General features: G+C 43.3%; 2 protein-coding genes across 2 annotated transcripts in view; one reads left to right on the plus strand and one right to left on the minus strand.

Annotated features, from left to right (window-relative positions):
* The window catches only part of FKBP1B (FKBP prolyl isomerase 1B), a 57187-nt gene extending 42913 nt beyond the window's left edge, over positions 1-14274 (plus strand). The window contains exons 3-4 of the mRNA XM_075708168.1: positions 11410-11522; positions 14146-14274. Of these exons, the coding sequence (XP_075564283.1) occupies positions 11410-11522; positions 14146-14274 (242 nt within the window). The remainder of the gene's footprint in view (positions 1-11409; positions 11523-14145) is intronic.
* Positions 14275-18628: 4354 nt separating this feature from the next.
* On the minus strand, positions 18629-23820 carry SF3B6 (splicing factor 3b subunit 6). The gene is made up of 4 exons (XM_075707662.1): positions 23746-23820; positions 23296-23414; positions 20728-20866; positions 18629-20232 (listed from the first exon to the last, which is right to left on the minus strand). The coding sequence occupies exons 1-4, from the start codon at positions 23773-23775 to the stop codon at positions 20143-20145; spliced, it is 378 nt and encodes a 125-aa protein (XP_075563777.1). The 5' UTR covers positions 23776-23820; the 3' UTR covers positions 18629-20142.
* Positions 23821-24068: the final 248 nt, after the last annotated feature.

Raw genomic sequence — 24068 nt, forward strand, 5'->3', positions numbered from 1 at the left:
TGGAGAATAGTCCCGAGTGGATCATTCAACTTAGTTTTAAATTACCATGATTCAGGTCTTAAACTGCTACATATATTTTTGTATTTTCATTAATATCAGGGGAGCTGTGCCAGTTTATACCAATGAGGATCTGAACACCAGGAAGGATGAAGAAAATGAGGAAACAAATGTGGCAAAAGAGGAATTTTGTAGCTAATATTATTTCAGAACATACTTTAAGAGTTTACAGGCAGAGAGATATTTATGACACTGCTTGGATCTGCCTTGGAGCACGTAAAACACTGTTTACATTGAAAACGATACTACAAAAATACTCCTTTTTGTGAAAGCAAATGCATTCCTAGTAGGTTGGAAGCACAAACTGTACATCCATAGAAAGATTTTTGTTCCTTTGATGAGTGTATCTCATATAGCTTTTAAAAAGACAGCCTAGAAAAGTAATGGTGCCTGAATAAGACATTCTTCCACTGGAGTGTTGCAGTAAATGATAAAGACTGCTTAGCAAAATGCTGGTTTTATCTGATCTTAATGGTAGGCTGAACTTCTGGCAACATAATGAGGGTTACCCAATACCTAACTTGTTAATAAACCCTTCTCAGAGTTCATTCGAAGACTGGAAGTGGCTTTTATCTTCTGTTTTTTCTACAGCATGTTTAGTGTATGTATTACTGTACAGTAAGTGACTAGGTAGATCTGTGGCCACTAAGCCTAAAGGACCTTAGGCAACATAATCCACAGGAAGGCATTTGGTACACAAATCGAAACCAACTTGGTTTTAAACTGCATTTTTCACTAATCTGGACTGTGATCAAGTCGTTTTGGGTGGAATTAATCTCAACTGTCTAGCTACCTAGAAGTCTATGGTCTGTCCATGTCAATGGAGAGAGCGCAGCATGTAGATCCCTGTCCTTCTCCACTCTTGAGCAAGAGATTCGTTCCTTGAGTGAAACAGCAGTGTGTTTCACCTGATTATGCTGGAAGCTGTCTGTATTATGCTGAAGTGAGGCCCCATGGCAGGCCCAAATTGGTGCCAATGAAGTCATGTCTCATTTTCCTGCGTGGAATCGCAGGCGGGAGGAGACGATTCCCTAGGAATTCTCCAAACGCTTGTGAAGGGAGGGGATATTACATAATGCCAGCCAGGAAGGTTATACCACATCTCTAAAATAAGACACATTACAGGAATGTCTGACCAGTCTGGATCAAAAAGTTGGATACCCTGGATAAAAAGCGTTTGAATTCTGCATTATGTATGTTTTATGTACATATGAGATCATGACGGAACGGCAGTGTTTGCCTCTGACTTATTTAGAGTATATGTAATCTTGGCATATTGACTGTGCTTTCTTACATGGCTCAGTCAACACCCATTTTTATAAACTGCGTTTTCTTCCCTGGTTGCATCTTGTGTGTGTCTCTTTTTCCAAGAATGTTTTTCTTTTTCTCCTTCTTACTTAAGAACAGAGTAGTTGCTAAGTCTTTTGCACAATGTTAGATGATTGCTGTGTTTGTCAAGATGAGTTTCAGTAAAACGCTCCTCTGTGAATCAGGTATGGCCATGCTATGCATTAAGAAAGTTGGATGTGACAAAGAATCGGGTGAACAGGGGCCTGCAGGAGCGAAAGAGCATTCATTCACAAGGGATGTGGGAGGAAATGTTATTTTTCAGTTCCAAATGCCCCCAAAGCCAACATGCCATTTAACATCTTGGTCTTAAGTGGTAACACATTAAGAATATACTTTTTCCATGTTCAAATTCTTGGATCTTTGGGTATGCCCAGCCTCTTAATCCAGTGCCCTACTAGAGATGGGTAGATTTTTCACTAGGCTGTTGCTAGTTCTAGCCATGGGAATCTGAAGTGTTGCACTGATAAATTAAGATTCCAGCACGGGTTTTATTCAGAAGGAAACAGAGGCACATACTGGAAGTCTAGACAGTTGAAAAAACAAAGGATGCCCAATCTGGGAACAGCTCATCTTTAAAGCACACCTAGCTGCTGATGCAGTATTGTTATATCAGATTGGGAAGGTGTTTCTTCTGGCAGATCATTCAACATCCCCTTTCGCTGAGCAGAGGAGGAATTAACTAGTAGGGAAGCTGGTTCTTTTCTCCCCAAACCCCTCTCTCATGTGATCTCAGAGCTACACTCAGAGCTTTCCCAAAAACTGTCTGAAGATGCTTTTCTGCTTTCAGTGGTGTTTTTCCATGCTCCCTGCACCAAGATCTGTATTCAGAAGCTTTGGTGACCTAGCTCGGGCCCTTCTTGTGCCATACACAGAAAGGCAGGTAGCTGTCATGTTCACCTATTTCAGTGAGGTTTAACCCCCTACTGAAGTGCCTAACTTCCCAGCGGAGGGTCATCTGCACATTCATATATGTACTACAGGCTAAAATATCAAATCCATGCCACCATTGCATAGGCAAATGATAAAACAACAGTGGTGGGGGAAAGAAATACTTGTGTGTGTTGTGGCATTGGATGAGACTGAAAAAGAAACCAAGAAGAAAAAAAAAGAGATTAATTGTATTGTCCTATTATCTTGGTGCACTAGATGGCCAGAATTCTTTGGCCAAGCTCTTCTGCACGGGTGGGAAATCTTGCAAAATGTCTTTGTATTTCATCCATGCTCTCGAACTGCACTTTGTGCTTCTTGGCCGGTGCTAGAGGGCAAGGACAGAAAGACCTAGCCCAGTCAGGAACATTCCGTCTCCGTCCAGAACCTGTGTTACAGGACATGGCATTTAGGGCTGGAGATGCAAAGTATTTCTGTAGTAATATATTCTCTCTAAAATGTTGCTTTAGATATCTGTTGTCCTATTCATTAGCATACCCAGATTGACCTGATTCTGCCATGCTTATTCCAATGAAATTTACCTTATGCTGCAGAGCATGTATATTTTACAGCTGAACTTTGTAATGGTAACAGAATCAAACCGGAAAGTAAAATGACTGTTTTAAAGCAACAGGACACCAGAGGAATTGTTTTGGTCTCCTTACAATTCAAGTAGAATATGCTTATTGAGCCTCATATCTGCCTTGAGGGCAAATCTACTTTTTCTTCTCTTTTGAAAATATGCCAATCTATAAAGCCGTTAGGACAGAATAATGCCTTTCAGTAGAGTGAACTAGACAATTGCATGTAATTTTCTTGGCTGTGAAGTCAAGCTAAGTGCAAGGCTCTTTCATATTGTCTTGTAGTTGTACGCAACGCTGATATATAGTGCATAGTAATGCATTATTGAATAGTTGTCTGTTGTGTCTTCATTGCATGCTGTCAGCTGCATAATAAATAATTGATTGTGTTGCTCTTACTCCACATTAAAGATATATGAGTATATAATACATGAAGAAAATGAAGCAGCAAGGCTGCCTGTGTTGAAAAGATCAACTGTTACTGAAGTGCACTGCGGTAACAGGAACTAAGAAGTGACCACCACCGCTATCCATTTCCCATTTCTATACTTTGAGTCAGTGATTGTTTGTCATGGCAACAAATGGCACATTCAAATCATTGCTGTTGCCTTTTTAAACAACAACAAAAAAATTGTGGTAAGGAGCTGATATGCTGCAGAGATGCACCCCCCAGTCTCTTCAACTATTATGTCTCTAGACTGAAAATTCCCTTAAAAAGATTAATCATTTTTTTCCTAAGTGGCTGTAAACTGTCAGAAAAATACAGTCTAAGCCAGCAAATCCTTTTTTCCTCATAAGGCTTTGTTTATATGAAGCAGAGGAAACGTTAGCAGGGAAAAACTTGAGTTTGTCTTTACAGTGGTACTAAACCTCTGTTGTTGAACCTTTCCCTTGAAAAGCCATGCTTCCCTTCTCGGTTCAGTTGCCAAAGTCCCCATACAGGACACAGTAAGATGGCCCACTATTCAAACATAGCGTAGGAAATGAAAGCATCCTCCAGCTCACATTCAACACTCTCTCTTTATTTCCATTACAACAGTCATAATTTCTGATGAAAATAGTTTTCATCAGTAAAATTGATGAGATGCCAGATTTGTCCAGAAAAGAATCATAGAATCATAGAATCGTTTAGGTTGGAAAAGACCTTTAAGATCATCCAGTCCACCATTAACCTACACTACCAAGTCCACACTAAACCAATCAAGGGTAGACTAGACTAAACCATGTCCCAAAGTGCCACATCTACCCGTTTTTTGAACACTTCCAGGGATGGGGACTCCACCACCTCTCTGGGCAGCCTCTTCCAATTCTTGACCACCCTTTCCGTAAAGAAATTTTTCCTAATATCCAACCTAAACCTCCCCTGGCGCAGCTTAAGCCCATTTCCTCTCGTCCTATCGCTAACTACGTGGGAGAAGAGACCAACACCCACCTCACTACAACCTCCTTTCAGGTAGTTGTAGAGAGCGATAAGGTCTCCCCTCAGCCTTCTCTTCTCCAGACTAAACAACCCCAGTTCCCTCAGCCGCTCCTCATAAGGCCTGTGCTCCAGACCCTTCACCAGCCTTGTTGCCCTTCTCTGGACACACTCCAGCACCTCAATGTCTTTCTTGTAGTGAGGGGCCCAACACTGGACACAGTATTCCAGGTGCGGCCTCACCAGCGCCGAGTACAGGGGGACAATCACCTCCCTGCTCCTGCTGGTCACACTATTCCTGATACAAGCCAGGATGCTGTTGGCCTTCTTGGCCACCTGGGCACACTGCTGGCTCATGTTCAGCCGGCTGTCTACCAACACCCCCAGGTCCTTTTCGGCCAGGCAGCTTTCCAGCCACTCTTCCCCAAGCCTGTAGCGTTGCATGGGGTTGTTGTGCCCAAAGTGCAGGACCCGACACTTGGCCTTGTTAAACCTCATACAGTTGGCCTCGGCCCATCGGTCCAGCCTGTCCAGGTCCCTCTGCAGGGCCATCCTACCCTCCAGCAGATCGACACTCCCACCCAGTTTGGTGTCATCTGCAAACTTACTGAGGGTGCCCTCAATCCCCTCATCCAGATCATCGATAAAGATATTAAACAAGGCTGGCCCCAAAACAGAGCCCTGGGGAACACTGCTCGTGACCGGCCGCCAACTGGACTCTCCAAAGCAGAGTTTGCTTTGGAAGTCAAATCAAGGAAGTCAGAGGTATATGCTACTTACACGTGGTTGTTTGGAAGGAGGCTCATGGCCAGGTGTAACTACTGATTAGTGGGAGCTGTTGTTATGATGAAAAGGTGTAAAACAGTGAACTGCGTTTTGAGGTAATAATGAAATGGTAAATGAAGATATAAGAGGTGTGAGATATTGGGCTTACACAGACCTGGATTCTGATGGGATGGTCTGGAGACCTGAGGCATGTTAGGTCTTCTAGGCATTTGCTTGGGAAGCAGAAACATGAGGCACTGACTGTATTTGGCTAGAAAAGCATTGCCTAGATCTCTTCGTTTAACACTAAGGCATACAGGAACTGTTCTTGTTCCTGATGGGAAATGACAAGTTTTTCAGGTGCATTAGCGTAAGACTCAGCCATGAGCTAGGGGGGAACGCCACTGAAGGCAGAAGAGTTGTCCTGCTTTACCACAGTATGTCAGAACTGAGTCCTGAAGAGAACTGATCGATTTTTATGTAAAATGCAAATAACACCACTGAAATCAGTGGAGTTCTGCTGGTGTAAACCAACCTGGCATGTGATTTGTGACTTTATGGATGCGTTTCTCCCACCACTCTTATGCGATTATGCTGAACTACTCTGCTTTGCTGAACTTTGTCTTCCTGTATGCACTGTGAAGGTGTCAGTGTTGACACAAAGGCTTTTCCACAGTTTCTAGAAACTTCCCAATAATATATTTTCCAGATGAAAAGTGCATTTAAAAGTGTAATAGTTACGGGTTGTAAATGGGGGAAAAAATCAGAATTTCCAGCCTTTGTGACGTTATCCCAAAAGAATATTGACATATTTTGACATAGAAACAATATATTTTAAGAAAAAAAAGAAACATTTGAGATCAAAAATTCTTAACCCACAACAACACTAACTGCGGCAAATGCTGCCTCCAAGAGTCCTAGGAACTAAACCAAGTGACAAGTTTATAACAGCACAGATTTATTACAAGGCATGATTGGAAAGGTGATTGCATTAATGGGCATCAAAATATAGTCCCTGTCCTGAAGAACCTCTGGTCTACATAAAATGAAACAGGACAGTGTCCTAGAAACACTTTCTGAATATCTGCCCCTCTTTGTGCTGCCAACATATGTTCAGAAAGTAGCTGTCTTCCAGTATGTATTGCCTTTACATTCTGTAGATAACTACACTTGGAAGAAATAAGGTAATGGAATACTTTGCGGATGAATGTTGCTGGTTTTTGAAAGTCACCTATTCAGTTTATCCCCTTAGTACTTGTGAGGTAAGTGAATCCCATTGTACAGGATAAAAGGAGAGCAACTAGTGAAATCAAGGGACTTGTCCTGGATTAGGATCTCCGTCTTCTGATTCCCAGAATGTGTCAACACTGCAAAGACAAATAATTCAGTAAACACTGGAGCCAGTGAAGCCTGGGATGCAATTTGGTCTACTTCACTGAGATATGGATGGATGAGTTAATAGAAGGTTAATACCTCCTCACTAGGGCCCTATAAAAAGCTGGCAGTCTAGCATTTAAAATGAATATTGTTAACTTTTTAAACTTTTCTAAGTTAGTTGACTGAGAATGATAAACAATTCCAGGAGGTTATTGCAGTCCTGACATCTAAATCGAGGTGAGATGAATAGTTCTTGGAGATACCTCTCTCTCGCCATTAACTGTAGAAGTAGCCTAGATGACAGGTTGACACAGTTTCTACCTTTGACATGGCTAATGTTAGCAGTGGAATTTTATACATAGATTTTCCAGATTCAGGCACGTAAGCTTGACAGGCTATCTATGGAGGGCCTTTGGTGTTCTCTCTCCATCCTTCTTTTGTATAGATAATGTTTTGGGCATGGTTTGGGCCATGGTTTTGTTGGGACCATAGGTGTAAGTTAGGTGTTTAAATAGCTGGGCTGGCTCTGGATTTGTGTTATGTGGTTGGTTGAATTCCCAGCTGAATCATTCTCAGATGAAGGAACCCTCTGGTAAAAAGAAACTTAAGACTGCGGTCCAGCTGCAGCATTCATGTCTTCCTGTTGCTGACCTCTCCTCAATAATATAGGTTCTCTGATAACAAATAAAGATTGAGTCTTTCTCCTGGTAGAGGCACTTACAGGATCTTCTGACGCAGATTTCTTTTCATTACTGCATGGGATCTTTATGTCAGTATGAACCCTACTGCTCTGTCAAACTTGGTTGAAATTGGCTACAAGATTCAAAAGTTATTAGGCAAGTACAGACAGTGTCATTAGCCCTCTCCCTTTAGGAAACAGACTTAAATGATGTGATCTTAGCTGAGGTTGACTGACCTCAGTTAGTTAATTCATGTTAAAAGAGTAGTGCAGACACACCTATGTTTTAATAAGAAATAATAGCTTGTGTTAAACCTAGACTGAGGTTTTGTTTTCGCTGCTGTTTTAGCCCAAATGGCATTGTATTATTGGCCGTTTAGATGGATCCCTAGTCATGTTCCTTTACAAAATGATTTGTCAACACTTTGCTCTTCAGCTTCGATGAGCTGAACTTCAACGATTCAGCAGGACGCATGATCTGAAACATCTCCTTTTCTACAGCTGCCTAATTTTTAAAACCTAGTTATTAATTAGGACACCTTGTAGATCAGAATGTTTTCAAATCCGCACAATATTCTGAAAACTGAGTTTGTACAATTATTTTAATACAATGATTGTTACCTTTCAGAATCAAATGTAAGGTTATTATAACAAGTAAGCATATAGGCATCTAGTTGTCCTTGCTCGGTCAAAACTCTTACTGATTGTTCTGACTTCACAAAATAATGTTGTTGTTCAGTTCCAGATTGTGGGTTTTTTTTTCTCCTTGTTGTTAGCTAGATAAATAAAGATGCTAGCAGGCTGAAGATGGGCATCCGTCCTTGCTGAAGAATATTAACCAAATCAATTTTTTTATGAAAAGAAAATCAATTGATGCATTAGCAAGAGAGAAAATAAAACATTATGCTGTTTTAGCTCCCAGGAGCCTGAATAGTCCACTCTTTCAGAAATAGAGAGATAAAAAAGATCTAAAGTTCAGATCTAAATCTGGATCGGAACTTCTGCAGGGCACATGGGGACTCTGACTCATTTCTAAACTAGATGTGCATTTAAAGGGCAGTCATATAAAAATTGATCCTCCTGCCAGAGCTCCGGTGAATATGGACACATCTGACTCTTTGAATCCCAGTTTGTCGTCCAAAACGAGTAAGGTGGGGTGATGACAGAGAAGGTTACATTTCTGAATTCATCACCTGATGGATTTTCAGCCATTGCTGAGAGTAGAATGTTGCTGTAAATGTAGGAGAAGGCTGTTTTCTTCTACAAGACTTAACATGTCTTCCATAGGCTTTTGATGGTGAAATGGGAGTCAGTTTTTATATGATATATATTAGACTAGCAAGCTCATGGGCAGATAGAAATGTTATTTTAAATGGGAAACATTGTCCAGTAGCTGTTGTTAGTATCTCTGGAGAGTTAGTTCTGGTTCTGCCGCTGGTTTGATGTGTGGTATTTAGTAAATCATCAGACCTTTAAGCTAAGAATTTTAATAGGATGTAGTTACAAAATGAAGTGAAAGCATACTAAAGGTTACGGAACTTTGCATTTGAATCTGAACTTCCAGACTGAGGCTGTTTTATAATAAATATCTTCTTCTACCTCCTTGGGCTGCTGTGAAGAATAATTAATGTTTGCATGCTGCTTTGAACATGCAGACTGTAATGACAGTACTAAGTTTTAATATTAAAACTATTAAATATTGGGATTCTGTAATACTCTCCTTCCATTTCATAGAATCATAAGGTTTTATGATGTGTTTAAAAATAAAATTGCTGTGAGGAAGGACTGCCATTTAAATTTAAGATCAAATACTTCAAAAAGGATTATATGATATGCCTGAGAGTTTCCCCCGAGCTGCTTCTCCCTGCCTGCCCTCCTCCATATGCAGGCTGGTTTTCTACATTACAAATGCACCCATGTTTGGCTGTAACTAGAAGGCCTTGTGCTGGTGCGACTTCCCAGCCTGCGTGGAGGGCATTTGGGGATATCACTGAGCCGATATATTGCATAATATGTGTACATACTTGCATGAGAGCGTACATAAAATACTTCACTATTATACTGTGAAAAATGTAAGGAGTATGACAAGCGCTAATGGTGAAGGTTAGGAAACATACCTTATGGGCAGGTTATCCCATAGTTTTCCTCCTCAGGCCTTATACACACGCACACGCATCTCTGAAGTACCAACTTTGACAAATGTTGGACTTGGTCAACAGCTAATTTGCCTTAATATGGCATTTGGTTTTAGTATTGATGTAAAATATCTAGACACAGAACCCCACTGGAACGATCAAATACTGTGTACTCACCACTGCAAGTCCAGAATGCCATCACCACTGATTTAACTACTAATGAATTTGGAGACATCCATGTCTGAGCTAGTTGTTTGGACTTCCCGTATATTCATTGCAAAGAAATGGGCATTGCTAGGATGCAATTCATTATGTCCTAATGTAGATACCTAGATTTGGTTAGATGAATTGCCCCCTGAAAGTGCATTTTTCTCTGACTTGATTATAGAGGGAAGCAGAGTAATTAGCTCAAAAGTAGCTGGCTACATCTTAGAAGCATAATGGTTGGTAAGACCCTTTTCGTCTTTGTTTTTCATTCTGATACATCTCTTTATATTTACCTTTGATTCATAGCACAGACTTTTTAAGCAAGCAAAATATGCCTTTTTTTGTTGTTTGGACAATAACGGTTTTCACTGAAAAATAAAACTTGTGCATCAAGCTGGTCTATTAATATAACTGCTTTAATGAAAAAAACCTAGTACGACTGTATTTTTCATATTGGATCATAATGGCAGTATTTCTCAGCATTTTCTGCCAAAGCTGTGCTTGATAATGTTGTTTTCAACCAGGAACTTTCTCGGATATTTGCTTATTAATGAACTTTTTCTTTATACAGTACCTTGCACAGGAGAGTCATGGTATATGCCCGGAACACTGGCACTACAGCATAACAAAGGAAGCCTTTCTTCTAATACATAAATATCAGCCCAACCTTGCAATATCCAGAGTGTAGCATTTTGAAAGAGCAATTACCAGGTTCTTTTAAATTGAAAGCTACCATAATTATCCACTGTTCGAAAAGAGAATGAGAATATGTAATCACGTAGTGCTCTGTGAAGGTTTATCCATTTGCTGTAGAATCTGGGCATGTGTTCATAATGTATGGCTTGAAACAGTGTTGTGATTATGAAAAGGAACGAGTAAGGTGTTCCTGGGACTGTCTCTTGTGGCTGAATGAAAATATAAGGAATGAGGGTAGAAGAGCATTCATATAAATATCCCTGCTATTTTCATATTTTTGAATGCAGAGTCTTTTCGGTTCTTTCTGTACGAAGAGGAGACACACGCAGTTGTAACGTTGTGTAGCAGTTTCACATGCATGGTGTGGAATGGCCACGTTGTGCAATGCACATTATTTTACTACTCCTGCGTAAATCAAGTAGGGAAGGTAAACAGTCCAAGGTACCAAATATTCCTTCAAGGTATTCTGATATAAATTTGCAGGAACAAGTCAAAGGAGCTGCTCTGTACTTGGCAGACGTTGACTGGCAGCAAATTTGGCTCAAGAGTTCCCAAACCTGAATCGCCACCCTTTGAAGGGGGTGGAAAGCTCCTGTTGAGTGTGGTGAGCTTTGGGCCACACATAGCAACAGCCCCCTCATTACCCCACCTGTACTCCGCAAGGACTATTCCCTTTAGTTAGTTACACTGGTAAAAGAGTGCCTTAAAGTAAATGGTAACTATTTAACGAGAAGTAAGCCTGGTCAAATATATGTTAAGTTTGGTTTCTTTGTCTGTAGGCTTGTTTTAGGGAGGTTTTTTTGTGCTTAGGAGCAGGCCTGGATCAGGCACCTGCGTTGGGAGTCTCTCTTCTGCTGCTTCCCACTTGTTCTTTGCCTGCTTTTATCTACTTAGCCGGGAAGCTCCACTGCGCGAGCAACAGCTCTTTGGTGTGTCTGTGCAACGTTTGGTACGATATGAGTTATAACCTATTGCATTAAGAATAATAAGAAGAATGTATTTCCATTTTAGAGCCTAAATTACTAGAAGGCAAAGGTAACAATACGGTACCACTGCGTTTGACTCTCCTGCCTTACCCGTTTTGGATGAGGCTTCAAAGTGAAAATAGAAATGAGCAGCTGATGTGACCAAGACATTAATTTTTCACTCCTTCCCTCCCCCTGCAGCACTTAAATTTAGATGTAGCTCAGATTGAGACTGTGTGTCTTGTTTTGGCAGGAATGCTACAGAATGGAAAGAAGTTTGATTCCTCCAGAGACAGAAACAAGCCTTTCAGGTTCAAGATTGGCAGGCAAGAAGTCATTAAAGGATTTGAAGAAGGTGTTACACAGGTACAAAGAAATGATTCTGGCTGAACTTCAAGCCGGCTGAAGGGTGTGTGAGCACAGCAACGTCTGGTGCAACGGGGACAAGACCAAGTGGAAATCACAGTGTAGGATACAGATTGGTTTCCTGAAAGCGTGGTTGCACGCGGTCGCAAATTCGAGCACAGTATTTCCTGTAGTTCTCCTCCATCCATCCAGGGACATCCCCTACTCATGAGGCTTTCCGCGTGGTATGCGTTTGGGAGGGGAGAGGTGGGGTCCCCTCCCTGGGTGCCAATGTGCCACATAAGCCCCATCTTTTTCTGATGGGCAGCTCCACAACTAGACAACAGTGGCCTCTAAAATGTTCCAGGTGGCAGCGTTTTATGGAGTGGCCTCTCTTCAGCTACTCCATAAAAGTCCCAGCTGCCGTTTTTGACGACATCCATGACCAAGCTACAGATTTTGACCCTTACTGAGTAAGGTACCAGACTGCACTGTTAAATTTTTATGACTTCAGGCTCCCAGCTACGAAACTTAACATTCACTGACCAACCCTATGCTGAGAAAAAGGAAACTGCCCTCCATTAATTACAGTTTGAGTGCCAACACAGTAAAACCCTGAGCGCCACACGATGCAATTCATTGCCAGCTCCTGCTTTTTGTCTGCAGCAGTGTGAGGGCCCGCTACGAGAGGAGTGCGATCAGGCTGCTCAGGTGCAAGAGTGAATGAGATCAGGGTGCAAATTCCTCGTGACTCTCCGTTTCGGGGTCATAGAGCTCAGGGTAGGAAGAAACTGCTCAAATATTATAGGAACAACTGTAACAGGAAGAAGTTCGTATGCTTAAATAGAGGAATGATGCAACCATGCTTTTCCGCAGAGGGATGGAAGAGAAAATGTTTTCCAGCCCTATGGAGAAAGCGAGGCAAGCATTCCCTTCTCTCCAGCCAGAGAAGGAGAAGTCCATCTGAGGAATCCTAGACACTCTGAAAACACGCACCGTCCTCTCAAGGATTTGAGTTGGAGTCTATTATTTGCTTTGCAATAAGGCCTAAGTGGAGCTCAGGACCCCGGTGTGCTGTAGAAACCAGAAGCCAGTGCAGATAAAGCAGTGGCGACGAGCGCTGGTGAATCAGTTTATCCCTTCCTTGACCGCTCTCGCTCCCTGAGCACTGGCCCTTAATTAACAAGCGGCCGAGAGCCATTGCGGTCGTCAGTGTGGCAGCGCGCTGCCCTCCTGCTCCTCCTGGTGGGTCTCTGACTGAAGTGGAGCTTGCGGCTCTCCCCTTCCACCCCAGGGTTTTGAGGGGTCTGAGGGTTGTGACTGACACAAAGCACTTGGAAAAAGGCAGTTCGTTGCGTCTAGCATGCAGATTTTTCAGACCTTGGTTTAATGACTGTCAGATGTCAGCAGCGTCTGCATTTCTCTGCTCAGCTTCTGACAGTTCAAGGTTGCCCCGCGCCTAAAACCCGCGCGTGACTTACCAGCTGCCTGCTTGCAGGGACCCGTCAGAGCAGCCGCCAGCCCGCCCCACGCAAACCCCTGCAAGGACCAGGGGAGGTCATCTGCTCTCACACCCTCAGCCCCACGATACGAATACTCCCGGAATGTGGGAAAGTTCATATCCACCTTTTTCTTCTACCTAAAGTGATCAAAGCTCTAGCTTTGGCATATTTTATAGGACCTGAAAAAAAAATCAACAGGAGATACCACGTAATCTGTAGTCCGGTGATGTGCTTGATCTGGGGAGAGAGGTCCGAGTTAAAAATCACGGCTTCAAATCAGGGATTGTTTCTTGGCCTATGAATGAATATTCAATCACCAGCGCATGGTGCCTGAATAGCAGTTTGGGAAATGCTCCACCCCAAAATACTCTGTTGGAAGAGCAGGGATTTGATTCTTGTCACCCCAACTCTCGATGAGCACTGTTACCTCCAGACCTCACCTGGAGTGAGGGAGATCAGCATTTCTGTCCACCCCAGGGGCCAGGGCTCTCTGCTGGAATAAGCAGCACCCATGGTGAGACATCTGCCCTCGGGTTTGGGCTGAGTTTAGGGAAGTACGCACCTCTTTTAAGTAGGGTTGCATCAGTGTTTGCTTTGCATCTGCCCAGCAGCAGAAAGTTGGGTGCCTCCAGCGTTAGCATTTGAGCAATGGTTCTTAAGTTGTCCCTGGTGGTGGCCAAAGAAGGAAAACTGTTGCTGAACGCTTTTCAGGAGCTGAATTTAACTGCATTTCAGCACTGATCTCTCACGAATACAAAGCTCCGCTCCTATCTGTTACTGAGAGCCTTTTCCTAACACCTGCTGATGGTGTTACATGTACCCTGCGCGCCGCAGAAGGAACTCACACCTCCTACAGCTGGCTCCAGCGTAGGCACTATGGACCAAAGTCTGCATTAAAAACCCTGTGTATGAATATCAGGCTGGCTCTGGCAATTTAAGTAACTGCTGTGAGAAGCCAGAGGAGTCAGGAGACCTTCATCTGAGCTGTCTGTGGCAGCTTCAGCTTGAAGCTGAAAGATGACTCCGATGGTCCCAACGCTCCTCGATTCTGTAGATCTGCCACGTAGTGATTTGTTCTTTGGTTTCCTCCTAATACCAGTTTTTTGTCTTCTCTTTTTCTTTCTCCAACATCCAAAACCCAGATGAGTTTAGGACAAAGAGCAAAGCTGACCTGCACACCTGAGATGGCCTACGGAGCCACAGGCCACCCTGGGGTCATCCCTCCCAACGCTACTCTCCTCTTTGATGTGGAGCTTCTCAGGTTAGAGTGAATCTTCTCGAGGGAGTTGGCTGGAGACATCTGTTCATAACCATCCGTTCTTTCTCGCTTTGCCAGCAGCGGGAGAAATCTTCACTGGAATCCCAATCTTCCCTGCTCAAGCTGTCCTGTCAATAGCGCCTGCCGTTCGGTTTCTTACGCCTTCCTTCTCTTTTTTTTTAATTTTGTGGTGTCCGTATTTGCCTTTTATTAGAAGCTTTGCTTTGGGAAAAATGTCTACCGTTGTAACATTTTCAAGTTGTACATTTTATTTAATTTGCATGTAAGAAGAATTCACAGTGATGATTGAAAATATATATAAATATAAATATATATATATTCCTTATTGAAAAACCACTGCCTTACTGTACACTTAAACCAAGAAAAAAAAAAAAACCACAAAAGGTGCTCAAAAAGAAAAAAAATCCAGTGTACGCCTTGTACATGAACGGGCATTAGCCAAACAGAGTTACCTGCGCTGCCACTTTTCTCAACTTGTACGTTCTGCTTGCTGCTGTTTTAAAAAATACTGTCTCATTTAAGAATTAAAAGTATATATATAAAAACCAATAAAATCTTGATACTTTACAGTTTCTATTTTCTACTTTTCTCCTCTGGCCACTGGAATTCTTTTTGGTGTATAAGAAGCTCTTCAAACAATCATCAACCCATTTTTTTGTTAATTATTTCTCTTCTTATATGAAATACACATAATTCCGTGCACTGCTGCTGTTATAGATGGCACAGCGGAACATCTCTGTGGGACCAGAGGTGCCAGGAACGTGCGAGTAAGGGCTGCTGGCACAGAGGGGTTTCCTGACTCTCCATCTCCCCTGCCTTGCTGGTGGCCCCTCAACTCTGGCCAAAATTGGGCTGCTGAAGAGATGGAAAGTGATGCTTCTCAAAGACATGCAGTGCTGGTCCAATTCTATGCCTTTACAACAGTAAAACCAGTGTAAAATTTTCTACTGGAGTTGAGAAAGGCTAGGGACGAGCAGAATTACGTGCATCCACCTTACAAAACAAATCTGAGCTGTGGGATGATGTGGCCACTGAACGCACCGGGTTTTTTTTAAGGCTGCATCTTCTGATGCTGTTTACGTATCCTGCAGACTCATTTTGTGTGCTGGCCCTCATGACTGAGCAATATTTATTTCATTTGATGGTTATGTGAATTCACAAAACGCTGGTTCCTCCTCTGGAGACGGGAAGATGCGTAGACTGTCCTTTACCTGGTTTTAGGAGCAGGACCTGATCAGCAGAGCTGCCTCTTTGCTGTTATTTTGCTTTGCCTAAACTTGATTTCTCCCCTCTGCTGTAGGCAAAAAAGAGCAGCATTGGGCCACAATGTTATTTTTATTTAACTTGGCTATAAAGTATTTGCATAGTTTTCAACTGATGGATTTTTTGATGACAGGATTTCAAGCAGGTGGTGAGCTATTTCCTTGTGCGAGTCTGCGTAAGGAGAGCACAGCAGGCACGAGCAGCCAGACCGCAAAGCTCCGTAGGTATCTCCAGGTGATGCCTCCCGGAGATGAGAGAGAGAAGGAGCGCAGAAGAGCAAGACCAGCAATCCGGCCAGTGACTACGGCTCGCCCTCTTCTTTCTCTGGATGTTTGGTTTACCCACGAATCTGTGTTTGAGTCTGTTAATAAGCCCATAAAACCATCCCTTACTGACTGTTACTCACCGAGGGTTGGTGGAGTAAATGTTTTTCTTGCTCCCCTCTCTGTAAAGAAACGAAAGGCCTTTCAGGACTCTTTTTTTGGTGGAAACCTAGGATCACTGCAGCAGCAACATTAAACATTCACATTTCGCTAGCAGTTCTTTTCTTTAGGACAGGCTAATTTCCTGTTCATAAAGAGGAAATTAGACCTGCCAGGGTTTGATGCCCACCAGCTCTCCTCTTTAAAGGTCCCGGTCTCCTTTGCCACTGCCCCGGCCTCTGTCGCTGGTCCTGATTTCAGCACTGGCTCACAGATCGCAGGCTGCATTGCGGCAGCTGCAGATGAGCGCGCCTACAGATGTTTTGGTTAAATGTAACGTAGCCCTGCCATGCCTGTCAGACACAGGTGGATTCAGCACATCGGGCTAAAGCTGCTCCGACTGACGGCCCAGTTAGTTGCTCATTAAAAAAAAGAAAAAAAACCCCACCCATAACGTATCTGGTTTGGGACCTTTCCTGAATGCCTCGACAGTGAACAGCGAGGCAAAGGATTAGCTCAGCGTAGCTGGGACAGCCACGCGTTCCCTCCGTCACCTCTCGGTCCTGCTGTTGGCAAGCTTCTGCTGCATCTAAAGCAACAGGGAGGGCGTCGCTCTGCCCTCCCGCTTCTGCTAGGTTTCCTACCGGTGCAAAACGTGTTCCTGCTGGGCTTTGAGAGCTGATCACATTCAGTCCTATCGCCTCTATCTGCAGAGCCGCCGCGCGCTTTCCTTTTGCCCTCAGCAGTACAACCCGGCCATTACCGAGTCTGTTAAAATCCTTATTACAGCTGGTTGATGAAGCTCTCTCCCTCATCACCCCTTCTCTGCAGAGACCTTTGTTGGAAGCAGAGATTATTACATTTTTCATGCCAATTTCATTAAAAAAAAAAAATCTGAAAGGAAAACTAATTGTGCTTTGTGATACTTAGGGAAATTAAGTCTTCAAGGAAATGTAATCTTCAGCTCTTTATTTGACTGCAAATGCGTTAATTTATTTAATTGTATCATCGATCAACACAGTACATGTAATTATTACCACTATATAATGGATTGGAAAAAATTTACTGTCATTGCCTGTGTAATCAGATATGCTCTTGTTACTACTAATTTCTAAACAGCATCGATGGAAAAAAATGACCTTCCAGGCTTAATTTCATGCCCTACTTCCTGAAAAATTAAATGGGAAGTGAGCGCACACAAAAACCAGCACAGATGCAGAGTACGAGGCTGGTAACATCTGCCTTATTTGCTGCCCCCTCTGCCATTCATATAACTGAACTCATTTCCCTGTCCTTTGATATTACATTTCAAACAAAATCTTGAGCAGACCTCATCAAAATAATCCTCCAGGCATCCGATTTCCATTCCCTCTGTCTTGCAGGTACAAATTATTATTTCATTTTACATGTGCAGGGACATTGAGAGCCCTGAACAGGCACTAGAAGAAAAAGTATGAAATGGAATATTTAATGAAAGGCAGCAGCTGAGCTCTCCGCGAAATCAAAAGCTGCTGATCTGGAGGATTCACTGAAGGAATTTTTATTAATCTTATTGCCCTAAAGAGTTGCTTTTTATATGTTTTTCAAACAGCATCAAATCCTCATCAAAACAGACACTGTAGTGCAAGCACTATGCTCTCCGCTATTGACAGAAGCAATGTGGTATTTGCATATCATTTTAAACAAGGCTGGCAGAACATGCCACCATTATTAGCACTTTGATATTTTATTATCAGTATTTATTATTATTTATTAGAAGCATAAATCCAGCACCTCCAATTCCTGTTACAGCAAGGGGTCTTCCAAGAGCCCAGCAACTGCTGTAAATGGCTTCAGTTATCCTAGTGTTTGGCGTGTGTGTATGTATATACAGGGCATATATATGTATATAAGGCATACGTACATATACAGGGGGTGGTATGTAAGCCTTAAAAAGCTATGGATGTTCACACAGAGGCAAGACCTCCAATAGGATTTCATTCATTCAGACATTTTTAAGGCAAGCTGGTTTTTGCCTGAGAAACTTAGGTTTGTATTCATCCAATGGGCGAGACCTGAAAGCCACCCTGGGGTAGGAGGAGAAACTGCTCACCCCGGAGCGACGGCAGCAGCTCACGGCTGCTCTGCATTTAACGTGCGTGCACGACAGCCGCAGCCAACAGCAGAAGCGGTACAGCACAGGGCAAGGCTGGCAGTGACGCCGCAGCAGAGCTTTACCTTTCTGTAGTTCAGAGGCGGCCCCAGCCGCTGACGGGCTCCAAGTCTCCCATCGCCTGTTCCTGACCTCGGGGACAGCTCACTGGGGCCTGCAAGGCTTCTTGCTGCGAAGAGCAGCATCAATTTTAAGAGAACACGGGCATGGAAAAGCCCTGGAGTAAGGAGAAAGCTTTTTCCTACAGACACCAAGCGTAGCTCCCGCGCACATCCCAAATGCCTGTCTGCAACAGAAGAGAGGGGAGACCCGTCCCGGCGGGGCGCTCCCCGGTCAGGCACAGGACAGGTGCTGAGCACACGTGAACATTCACGTACGTATGAGGACGGATGCTCTACGAATTCTTACCTGTACCACATTCAGGGGATGAACGACATCCTTTCTAAGAGGAACGGTCAAATGCAGAAGTAGCACAGCACAAAGCAAGCCTTGATGAAAAAAAGCAAAACTACGCAGACACACATTTATTTTTTTACTAAATGGACACAAGAACAGCATGGCTTTTTAAGTGACAGATTTCAACAAAAATCTAAGGATAAGAAAATAGAAATATTCCTTTATGACAGTGTAACGCAGCGGAAAAAAAAAAAATAACTTAAATTACCAATCCTCAGGCAAAGTATGTCTGCATCTGCCCATGTTCTGCACTGGCTGGAAGTTGTATGGTCAGGGAATTAAACATCGCATCCAAGCAAATAAATCCTCCTGAGAGGCAGGATAACTATCAACGTTCGCAGGACTTCCAGCTGGTTCAGAACAGAGGCAGAAGTTATTCTTTTCCACTTCCAAAAATATACTAGTTGTGCATACTCTGCATCACACTAATTTTTGTTCACAGGACACGAATGCTGAAAAAAGAAGAGCCAAAAAATGTGAATGTTTTCTTTTTCCTCCACCAGATACTACATCTAAATTTTATGCCCATGAAATATATTACAGTTCAAACATACTGATTAGAAAACAATCATACTACAGGTATCTAAAAATTACCACCATTATGTACTGTCTTGTTTTGGTTGGATGTTCTCTACTTAACATTAAAAGGCGTTAAGTGTATTCCTGTCGCTCCTACTAACCTCAGCACAGACCTGGTACACAACATAAAGATCTCATATACCTCAGTTCAGCCCTGCAGCAACGCACTATCAGAGCAAGATTATTTTACTGCAGCTTATCTGTTTTGTCTTGGTCATGGGGAACAAGATATTTTGACTGAAGTCACCTAAGCAGCTGGATCATTTTAAAAGGCCGTTGGTTTTCTATAGCTTGTAAAAGAAACTTTGTTACAAACATGGATTTGGGCTTGCTGTGTTTCTAGTAAGTCAGCGCCTAACCACCATGTAATGGCCTTAGGCTCCTTCGAACACTCCCAGAGGGAGAACGGTGCAATAAACTGTGTGCGTACCGGTGTGATGAACTATCAAACCATCCTTATTTCTTTTTTTAAAAAAAACACAAAAATCCCTGTGGCAGGGAGACTAGTTGCAATACTCCATTTTCCAAAAGGAGCAAGTGAAATTTACTTCCATGCAGGCAGCTCATCCCGAGCCCTGTGAGCTCTTTGTATGAACTGTATTTAAGCCACGCTTAAAATCTGCCCTGGAGACCAGGCAGAGTTTGAGGAGGTGTGAAACACTCAACGTGCTCGTCCCACCTTGTAAGGTCCGGCCAGAAACAGGACTGCGGTTATGCAGCATTTGCCAGGTCACCCTTACAACGCAGAGAACCCATGTCCACTTAGGAGGATTTAATCTTAAAGCAGATCTTCCGATGTTTTACATTTATTTAATTCTAATGTGAGGATCTACAGAGTCAAATTACAGCTTATCAAATTTAAAAAAAAATTTTAAAAAAGTTATACTTCATTGAGAATGCCTATGTTTAGTTCAAGAACTCAATGGCGGGGCTTGCAAACAGTTGAACTCCACAGCAGGGCTTGAAAACAGTTTTCCAAAAGATCAGCTTATTTTGGTGGGTCTGTATTAATTCCGTATTTTTCCTTGAGAAGCTTAAGCTGTTCCTCTTTCTTCTTTGTGTCCATCTTTTGGAATGCCTGCAATTAGGAACACAAAAGATGTGAGAAGAAAAATAATCTCATCTTATGACACGGTATTTCCCTGTAACCACAACTAACATCACTGCGAATTACATCAACATCACCTCAAACAGCACTGCTTAATTCTCGACCTCAGAGCATGCCACAGTACTCTGGACACCATCAGTAACAGGCAGAACATCCAGCTCTAGAGACTTTCTGCCTGTAAACAAGAACTGATGTCCTGTTGCAACTGTTCAGCCCCCACTACCTCTTCTCCACAGTACACTCACCAGAAGCATGTTTTTTCACACCCTTGGTCCAAAGGTACATTTTTGCAAACAAATCACCAAGTAAAGATGAAATTCTGACAATTTATCCAGTCCATTCCCTCTACCAGTTTGGATTCATTTCTTAAAAATATCCAAGCAACGCTCTTTTCAAACTGGTTTTTTTTTTTTTCCATGGTAGCTGTGTTCACAGGTAACTTAAAAAAATCCCAAGCGTACGTACCCTGTTTGCATTATAGTACAAAACGACGAGGTATCTGTTGCACACGTTGAATCCTGACAGGTGATCGCAAGCGTTTTTGGCATCAAAGATGTCTTCATAGACTACATAGGCTGTTCCTCTAGTTTCAGGAGTGTTTCCACTGCAGGCAAGATTAGTTTTAATGTTAAACAAAATAAACAGGAAATAGTTCTATTAGTCTTTAGCAGTGACTGAGATTAGATTGACTAATGTAACTTCACTAAAACCCAATTTATTGTTATTTTGTTCTAGATACTAAAATACATCCCTGTTTTCCACACCAATCTCCACTTCCAATTCAGAGTCAGAGACAACAGGAAAATGTGACAGAGCCTGTGCTGCATCATGCTCCAAAGGGAATTCACCTCTCCACAACAAGCTATTGCTGTTAGGGGTTGTTGTATTTCTGGAAATACTTTAAGACTGTATTACAGCGATTAGCTTATTTTATTTAATATTACAAGACCAGGCTGTGAGTTAATGGTTGTCTGGATCGGATGTCTCCCTAGGATGGAATATGGCTCTTGGCACAAAACAAAGTCAATTTAGAAGAGTGAAAACAGCCCTGCTGGTGCAAGACCACTTCAGACGCACAGCCGTCACCTATCGGACCATCAATTCAATTTCCTTTGCCTGAGGGACAGGAGACACGTCTGGGCACATAACGCTAACTAGCCCGGAGAGATGACAGAGCTAACAGATCCAAAAGATCTCAGCTAAAAGATAGAGAACTTAATAATCAGAAGAACTCTAAGGCACTTGCTTCTAAGAAGAGAACTCCCAAGGACAAACGATATCACGCATATCCACACCAGGTTGCGTACAAGAATTAAGAGAACGGGATAAAAACCGCACAAAGCACAAATGTCATTCCAAAGGGACTTCCACATTACGCCTCGTCTTGTGAGGACGTTAGGATTTCTGTGGAAAACAATGTGAAGCGGTGGTTCTGAACGACCGGCAGGGAGGCTGCCTGCAGTTCCCTGTTGGACGCATAGGCCAGCACATCGCTTTCATGGAAAGCTCCCCTGATATGTCTTAATTCTTTATGTCCCACTGTCACTCTGTTCCAACCTCCACGCTTTCAGAAACCTTAAATAGTAGTTTTCCTTTATGCTTACTAGTGGAGAATTCCACCTATTTAGCCAAGCAGTAAGTTTATGCTGCCCCTTGTTCCTTTAGCCACTCCCCCAGTCACGCTTCTTGCCCTTGCCTGTATGAGGAGGATCTCACTAGCTACACATTCCAACACAGCATCAGCAGCGTGTCCCACCTGTCCTTATTTCTCTACTGAAGGCAATTCTATAGGTAAAACTCACTTTATTCTATACACTGAACAATCATTTTTAATCACTACAGCTCTGGAATGAGCACTTCTATGTGGGGTAGTGAAGTTCGGTCTGTTTAACTGTTTACATCCTGCATAGTCAAAACAATTAAACATACTGTAGATTAATTACCCATCCAAGTCTCAGAGCATAGGGAAATGGAGAGCCACATAAATGGCAAGAACACATTCTGCTCTAATCCAATCAGCAACACAGTCGAGAACTCAGAGATGCTGCAAGTTACTTTGCCAACATCTGGCTAAAAGCAGTACAAAAAACCCATATCAAATATAAACTACATTTCCTTTCTATTTGTACATCTATTGAAATGTGAATTACAACATTTTCTTTTCAAGTATTAAACACCAAGTTTTGTTTCCTCCCTCTCCCCTTCCTACATATTTTTCAGAAGGGGGGGAGTGGGGTGGAAATCCTTTTGTATGAGTGTCAATACTCCAGCCAGCCTTACTACAGTTCTCAAAAGCTCTTCCTGAATTCCACCTTCAGCCAACTCTTTCTGCTAGAAACTTAGCAGAACATAATATGAACCACACAGAATTACAGTTTAATCCACAGTATTCAGGCCGTACTCAGGATAACAAGGAACATCAGAGCTCGGGTCTTCTGTATTTGAAATGACTAAAGACAAGAGCCTCAGATTCTTTGTAGACATGTATAATCTCAGTGCATTTTAAAACAAAATTAGTCAGATCAACATTACCCACAGACTACGTGGCTCAGGGACAAGCTGTATCCGATACACAGGGAGTTGCTTCTGGTATTTATTTCTGGTTGACAGGTCCAGCAGCAATAACAACATCTCTATCTTCCCATTAGTTAAGTACCTCATACTCATTAAATATGAAAACTGTTTGTATTCAACTTCTGCTTTTCTTATTTTTACCTTTAGTTAAGGTAAAAGGTTAGCTGTATTGAAGATTTACTTAAGGGAGTAACTCATATTTTTACCAACTTACCCACATTCGCATCAATTTTAAGATTTTTCACCCTACCTACCAGCAATATTACTTTATAACAAATTCACACATAAGAGAAGTATCATCACATCCACTCTTGGCACACAGGGACACTGCTAAAGTACGTTTAACTTTTTCAGTGGTGAAATCCAGTTGCTACCTACTGCAATAGGAACACTGACATATAACACATACACTAAAGCACATAAAATCCTTAGCTTTTCAAAGAAAACTAAAACACTTACACTCTGATTTGTCGAATAGGCCCGTATTTCCCAAAAATATCATACATTTCCTCCGCTGTGATTTTATATGGCAGGTTCCTTATATACAGGATCCGATTGACTTCCGGAGGCAGCCGAATCTGATGCAGAAACAACATACGGCGTGTTAGACCTCGAGCACTCACTCCAAACCGTAAAAACAGCAGCCTACGTGCTGAATCCTGGGGCTAACATCACCGAGAGAGCCCATGTGCTTCACTGGTTCTTTTTTAGCCCTCCACAGCTACAAACTTGACGCGTTTCTGTCAAACAAGAGGCCTGCCTGGAGCGGGACGAGCTCCCTCGGCCGGGGACGAGGAAGGAGCCCAGGCCGGGCGGGAAGGCCTGCTCTCAGCCCCGGGCCGGGGGACCGCTCCTCCCCGCCCCGGAGGCCTGAGGGGGCCGGGGAGGGGGGCAGGGGAGAGCACTCACGTTGGCGCGCTTGGCCGCTTGCATCGCCATGGCGCCGGTCGGAGGGAGGGGGCCGCGGCCTGGGAGAGAAACACCGACAGGGAACGGGCCTCCGCCGCCGCGCGCCGCTCGCCTCAGCGGGGGACCCGGATGCTATCCCGGCCTGCACCGCGCCGGGGCGGGCACGTGACCTGCGCCACCGCCGCGCCTGTCGCCCCGCCCATCGCCCGCAGGCCACGCCCACCGGCCACGCCCCACCGGCCCGGCCGCCCGGTCCCTGCGCGGGGGGCCCTGCCCCGGCCCTGGGTCACCGCCGGCGGCCCCCGGGGCTGCCCCCACCGGTG

This window comes from Pelecanus crispus, chromosome 3 (assembly GCF_030463565.1).
Source record: "Pelecanus crispus isolate bPelCri1 chromosome 3, bPelCri1.pri, whole genome shotgun sequence".
NCBI lineage: Eukaryota > Metazoa > Chordata > Aves > Pelecaniformes > Pelecanidae > Pelecanus > Pelecanus crispus.